The sequence below is a fragment of the Centrocercus urophasianus genome, unplaced genomic scaffold, assembly GCF_019232065.1.
Source record: "Centrocercus urophasianus isolate 14NV4802_14NV808 unplaced genomic scaffold, USGS_Curo_1.0 seq_41, whole genome shotgun sequence".
NCBI classification, from domain to species: Eukaryota; Metazoa; Chordata; class Aves; order Galliformes; family Phasianidae; genus Centrocercus; species Centrocercus urophasianus.
The window spans coordinates 4,461,103-4,467,944 of NW_024884989.1; the positions used below are offsets into that span (position 1 = coordinate 4,461,103).

Sequence of the window (6,842 nt, forward strand, 5' to 3'; positions counted from 1 at the left end):
CAGTGGGCTGTGTTGGCTGCCTGGCAGTGGGCTGTGTTGGCTGCCTGTCTGGCAGTGTGCCTCGCTGCATGCCTTGCTCCTGACGTGGTGGTCACCTGCCTTGGGGACAAAAGGGCTTCTTTCCTCGAGGCCAGTGGAGATTGGGTGTAGCAGTTGTGTGTCTGGCTTCCGTTTGGGATGGAAATCATTGTGAAATGGAATCAACTCCAATTGGTGGCTTAAACTCGTGTTCAGTGAAACCAGCACTTGCAGTTGCTCGGTGCGGTGCTGCTCCCAGCTGTCATCCCCTTGGATCAGAGGTTGCTGCTGTGTGAGCATACAGGCAAGCTGCTGCAGCCCAGGCTGCTTGTGTTGCTTGATTCAGAGTGAGCAGAGCCTCTGTGCCCTTCTGTAGCTTTGCTGCAGGGCCAAGTGCTTCCTGGAAGAAGGGAGAGGCGAATGAATGACTGGGGGTGGCGATAGGCATGAATGTGCTGTGCCCCTCTGCTGTTAGGGATTGGTGTACCTGGCATGGATGCTGTCATGTTAAGACAATACCACCTGCATCCGTATGGGTATATTGCATTGGTCTTAATCTGGTTGGTTTCTAATTGAGGCTTAAGGAGTCAGTGCAGGGACTCAGGGCTATAGAAGTCAAGTGATGAGAGGAGGGATCCAGATCACATTTTAGTGACTGAGGTGCATTCTTATGACCTTTGGTAGCCTCATTACATAACCCAGCCTGAGGGGTTCCTGCTACAGCAGCCCTTTTTTTGTCGTGTTGCTTGTGGTGAACCAGTTTAGGGAAATGATCCAGCAGAAATTCAACATAATGTGAGAAATTTATTCAGAACTTGTTGAGTTTAATTGACTAGATTCACTGCCGGGCTGTGCAAACAGCAGTAGCTGTGTCAGCACACTGAAGAAGGAACACTAGGCTGAGAACAAGCAGTCAGTACTACTGAAGTTGCTGCAAGCAGCGAAATGAAGAAGTGCAAGAGGGCAAGGCAGAGCAATCTGCTGAGTGCTGGCCTGAGGTTAAGCCAGTTTTGGTAGGTCAGTAAACTCTGCATGTTTCACTTTTGCCCTAAGCTGTGACATTGAGCATTTTCTCATCTCGTTTGCAGCGTTCTGATGACCTATGATCACGTAGAAATGGCCTTCAGTGAGATCGAACCGATGCCAGAGGCTTTCAAAGGGACCAAGAAAGGGAGTGTTTTCTTGACTCCCTACCGAGTAAGTAGTAGGAGGCTTTAGGAGATGAGAGCTCCTCATCGTTCTGTGCTTCTACACATCCGCTCTCCAGTGCATAAACGTCTGGATAATGTACTGCTCCTTGAATTATGGCCCCTCCTGTCCTTGTGGGGAGCTCTATGGCTTCATTGCGTAGTCTGTCTATTTGTCATAAGATAATAAATCTCATTAGTTCTTACCTAGGCAGCTGTTCAGTCCTCCAGGCATCTTCAAGATTGAAAATAAGTGGTGGTCTGGAAATGCTGAATGCAACAGTTCAGCTACTGAATCACAGCTGTGTGGAGCTGCGAGTTCTCTAGGAACTGGGGGACTCTTATCTGAGCAAGTGTAATCTTTCTGGAAGGCTTTATTGCCTTGAGGCATCACTTTACCCTTGTGACCGTTCTGAGAAGCCTGGGGCTTGCAGAAGTTTCAAGGATCTTTGAGTGTGGGAGGCATTTCAGTCCACAAGTCTCTCTCAGATAATGAACTGGAGCAGCGTTTCCTGTTTATTTTAAACGTCCTTTGTAATGTTGTTTCCTTTTCAGGTTATCTTTGTATCGAAGGGGAAGGATGCTCTGCAGTCTTTTGGGATGGCCTTTTATTTGTTGAAAGACTGTGAGATTAAGCAGCCTGTCTTTGGAGCAAATTATATTAAGGGTACAGTGAAAGCAGAGGCAGGAGGTATGTATGGCACTGATACCAAGCTGAACTAAGATGCAGAACGTTTATAGTTCGTAGTAAAGTAATTATTCTGTGTAATGTAAAGTGGATGCTGAATGCAGGGGTTCTTGCAGTACTGCTAAAATGTGGTTTTTCTCTTTGAATCCAGCAGCTAAAAATATTCCCCCCGTCTGCTCTGTACAGTTACAGTGAACAGATTAGCTGTGTGACTGATCCCATTCCTGCCCTCTGTACTGAGTTCAGTCAGCCAAGTGATCTCACTGGGTAAACATCAGACAGGCAGCAGGCTGTGGCAGCGGCACTGAGGCCGTCGTTTGGCCTTGGTCAGTTGAGCTTCTCCCTTAATTATGCCTCCAGATCCTTCTGTGCCAAACACTCGTGGTCTGTTCTGGTTCTGTATGGATTTTAAGGTTCAAATCTCTGACATCTGTTTCTTGTGCAGTTTAGGAAAAGCATTGCTGTATTGTTTAGAAAATAGTGGATTACCTTGAGCTTAGGGAATCTTGGAGGGCAGCTTCATAATGTTTAATGAGAAGGTTGTGGTAAACTTTTTTTTTCAAGAAGAAGATACTTTTATCACTGTTCCATGCTTCTACTTTTTACAAAGGCACTTATTTCATCCAGAGCCTGATTTATTCCCTTACTTGTGGCACTGCAATGCAGTGCAATGTTCAGAGGACTTCAGCCTATTACCCTGAAATCAGCCTTGTAGCTTCTGTATGGGAGCGAAACAGGACCTTCCAGCGTGAGAGGAGAGCTGAGCAGTGAGGACAAACTGCAAACTGTGTGAAAGGCAAAGTGCTTTAGCAAAATCTCTGCGAGTTCCCCCCAGAGGCTGGCTGAGTTAACGGGGGGGTTGCTCCAATAGCCAGAGGAGTCTGGCTTAGCTCAAAAGGCTCTTTTATCTACTGACACAGCTACTGCTTTGATGCATTGTTGGCACTCTGGGCTGTGCATGTTTTTCAGCCTGTAATAAGAGATGTGACTAATTTTTTTATTATTATTATTATTATCCTGACTTGAAATATTTTCTATGAACTCTAATGGATTGATGTGGTACTTGTTTTCTTCATTAAGCTCTTTGCTTCACTGGGCACTCAAACTCCCAAACGAATTTGCAGCGGGCAGTTAGGTGTAGTTGCAAAAACCTTTTAGCAAATGGGATTAACAGAATCCCTGTCTTGTGCACTCATCATGTTCAAAGCTAGAGTAAATCCAGCACTCCTGACAGCTTGGGCTATTGGCAGCCTGTGTGATAGCAGGCACAACGTTAGCAAGCTTTTGAATGTCTCCCTTATTGATGGTCCTATTATTCAGGTATCTCTTGATCAGAAAACGTCCAACGTGAAATTTTCTGATGCTAAAGGTAATTCTGCTGCTTTCTCTGCAGGTTTCTCTTGTATATTTGGGATAAGCTCTTTAAAGAATTATAGACAGGGCCTCTGTAGCTGAAGCACGGAAGTTAAGTAGCATCAAAATGGCTTCTCTTTCTTCATCAATTCTGTCTTCTCTCCCTGCAGGCGGCTGGGAAGGATCTGCCACCTTCAAGATGACCTTTACAGCTGGGGGTGCTATCGAGTTTGGGCAGCGTATGCTGCAGGTGGCATCCCAAGGTAGGGGAGCTTAATGCTCTCTGCTGTTTGGCTTTGTGGTTTCAGGAGGCCTTGCCTTAATCTTACAGCAAGGGCAGTTTGAAGCTGGGGCAGGTTGGATTCCAGTCTACGTGAATCTCAGGCTGTATCTGGAGCTGACTTGCCTTAAAACAACACCTTTTTCACGTCCAGCAGGCACTGGGTTTGTTGGCATTGGAACTTGCTTGGTTTTGCTTTGTTTTCTTTGGTTTTCAGATAAGGACTCTTTAAGTCTGTTGTAGGCCTTGGCTTGTGATCGGTGTTTTGCTGAAGTGAACTTGTCTTTCCTTCTCCAGCCTCCAGAGGTGAAGTCCCCAGCGGAGCTTACGGCTATTCCTATATGCCAAACGGATCCTATGCTTTCGCACCACCTGTGGCCAACGGGGGCTATCCGTACCCACCGCCTCCCCCTGGTGAGCCTGGGAGTTGCAGACGAGGATACTCGGAGCTGACAAGATTTACAACAGCTAAAAAGGGAGAGGAATAGAAATGTTGCATTATCTTTGACGTTGGATCGGATGCCTTGTGCAGCTTTTGCTTCTGAGCTTAAGGATATTTACCTTTAGCTTGCTTTGGCTGCATGTTGTGACTCCACCCGGGGTGGTTTTAAGTCCTTTATCACGTTGTCTCCTTTCCTGACAGAGTTTTATCCTGCTCCCCCTATGGGAGGTGCAGACATGGGTTACATGCATCTGCCGCCCCCGCCGTACCCTGGGCCCATGGAGCCGCCCTCTGGTGGTCCAGATCTGCCTTCCACTCCTGCAGGTAAGAAATATCTTTGAGTGAATCAGCTCACAGCTGCTTCGTGGTGCCTGCAGCAGAAGTTGGCAGACGTTCTCTCTCTGTGCAAAACTTGGTGTCAGATTATTGCTTGTGAGATCGAAAACGTGGAGCATCAATGTTATTGCTCAGAAAAGTCAGAATTTTGTTCCCTTGTTGGAGTTTCATATCTGTAATGTCCTTGGGAACGTGAAGTCAACTTAGAAGCTCCAATTAAGTTAAAATTGTTTGGGAAGGAGCAGTTAGGGAGCTCCTCTAACCTCCAGCTCAGTCTGAAGGCCGGCCTGGTGCTCTCAAGAGCAAACACCATCTGCAGATGCATTGTTTCCATTGTAGCTGTTTCGTAGCTTGAGCTTGGATAAGGCAGTGCTTTATTTGCAGCAGCTGATGGCCAGGAGGATGTGAAATTGTGATTATAAAAATTCCCCGTGCGCCACCAAATTTGTCTCTTCTGTTTTTTCTGTGACAGCTGAAGCAAAGGCTGCTGAAGCTGCTGCCAGTGCTTACTACAACCCAGTAAACCCACACAACGTCTACATGCCCACGGTACGTGCTGGAATCGAGTTTCCATAGGGATTTCTTAACTTGGGAGAGAATCAGAATCATGTGCAAGTTACAAAGGCTTACAGCTGCCATGCTGCGTTAGCAGTTCTACTCAGTGACACAGCAAAGTGTGTCTGAATTGATCTGTTGCATGTTTTGTTTGGTTTTCCTTAGCCACAAATTGATGTGTTTTTACTGTCTTTCCTTCAGGACCAGCCACCCCCTCCTCCGTACTTCCCACCAGAGGACAAGAAAAACCAATAAGCTACCACAGAACTCCTCCACAACTCGTTGCTTTCTTACTTCCCACTTTGGCTGAATCCTGGGGCATGGTCCATAGCACTGAGGAGTAGAGCCTTACCTCAAGGCACGTAGCTTTCCTGGACTTTAGTGGTAGATATGAGCAGGGCAAGGGGAGATCTCAGCAGCCTGGCTTACCTCCAAGAGCTCTGAGGGTTTGCAGTCCTACCACAGTTTTCCCTTCTCCCTTTGCACGCCAACACTAGATCTCAAGGTTCTCTTTCTGATAGTTTCCTTTATCTCTGTTTCTTCTGATACTTAAATTATACCTCTTTAGAGTAAGCTGCTGTTGCAGAGTGATAATTAACAAGCTCATCACATGGAAACAAGGCACCTGGGGAGTCTTGTCCTTACTTTGGGGTTCTGTGGGCACAGAGATGTCTCTAGATAGCCCTCTAAACCTGTAGTATCACACCCAACTTCTTCCTCTGTTACTGAGAAAGGGCTTCAGTGGGAACCTTTGGAATCTCAGAGAAAATAAGTGTCCATCAGATTATGCAGATATCTGATAAACTTTCTTAACAAACTGAGCTGTTCCTGACTGTCACAACGAATCTGATAGCCCTCCAGATTGTTCTGCTCTGCACTGTGATGATGCTGACAAGCTTCCTTTTTTGAACAGAGCTGCCCTTTGCAGGGCTGATCAGCAGCATCTGACTGCTTGCAGATCACATGGGAACACTCATTCTCACTTAGCTCTTTTTTCCATTCCACTACGTGGTCTTGAGATCACAAAGCCCTGAATATTATCCTTGTAGTCATTAATGCACTTTTTTTCCTCCCTGTAACACAAGTTACACTTTGGCCAGTGAAGTATCTTAATGCTGTGATTTAACTGGTGAATTAGTTGCTCATGGGAAGAAAATAGTTGCTTCTGCCCTGGAAACACTTGAGAGAATGTATGAAAAGGTGAAGTGAGTTGTTAGGTGTAACTGAGCTGTGCAGCTGGATGTTGTTTAATGCTGTCAGTGTTCCTGGATCAGCTGTGAGTTTGTTTGAATGCCAGCGCTTTGCACTGAAGGTTCAGGCATTTTCCTTCCACGACATTCATCTCATTTGCAAAGTCTGTGGTGCTCAGAACCTCTGCAGCACTGATCAGTGACCAGGCTGTGAAACTGCATGGTACAAAGCTTTGCATCAATCAGATTTTACTGACTTCTGACTGTTTGTGAGGGCGAAGATCCGTCCCAGCAAGTGTGGAGAAAGATCATGTGCTAGGGAGCTGCTGAGACTTGCTGCATGCAGCCTGCTTGGAGAGAAAAAGGTCCACCTCCTGTTTTCTTTTTGTCTGAGTTTAGGTGATCAATCAAATCGCTGCTCTCTGTGCACTGACTTTTCTAGAATTGCTACTGCAGTGATGTAAAGAAATGGTTATTTTAAATATGCATATATTATATATATATATTTATTTTGAAAATGTTTGATTAATATATTAATGTGAAATGACTTCCGAATGCAGATTTGTTTTGCCAAGACTGAAGTAAAGTGAAATCAGCTCGAAACGGAACGTTGTGTGTTTGTGGATGGGAAGGGGCATTTCTCTTGGCTGAGGCTTGCTGGTGGGATGAGAGTAAGGTATTAAATCTTCACAGATGCCCATTTTTCAATTCCTGTTAGAAACTGGTGAGGCAGCTGCTCAGCATTTTACCCAAATTTGTTGATTTCCAGACTGGTTGTCTTTGTAAGAGCTTC

The 6,842-nt window shown here is 45.7% G+C and overlaps 1 protein-coding gene across 1 annotated transcript in view; it reads left to right on the forward strand.

Moving 5' to 3' along the window:
• Positions 1-5,670, forward strand: part of WBP2 (WW domain binding protein 2) — a 6,197-nt gene extending 527 nt beyond the window's left edge. The window contains exons 2-8 of the mRNA XM_042833315.1: positions 1,107-1,215; positions 1,761-1,896; positions 3,417-3,509; positions 3,824-3,940; positions 4,170-4,292; positions 4,777-4,853; positions 5,061-5,670. Of these exons, the coding sequence (XP_042689249.1) occupies positions 1,107-1,215; positions 1,761-1,896; positions 3,417-3,509; positions 3,824-3,940; positions 4,170-4,292; positions 4,777-4,853; positions 5,061-5,114 (709 nt within the window). The 3' untranslated portion in view covers positions 5,115-5,670. The remainder of the gene's footprint in view (positions 1-1,106; positions 1,216-1,760; positions 1,897-3,416; positions 3,510-3,823; positions 3,941-4,169; positions 4,293-4,776; positions 4,854-5,060) is intronic.
• The last annotated feature ends 1,172 nt before the right edge of the window (positions 5,671-6,842 follow it).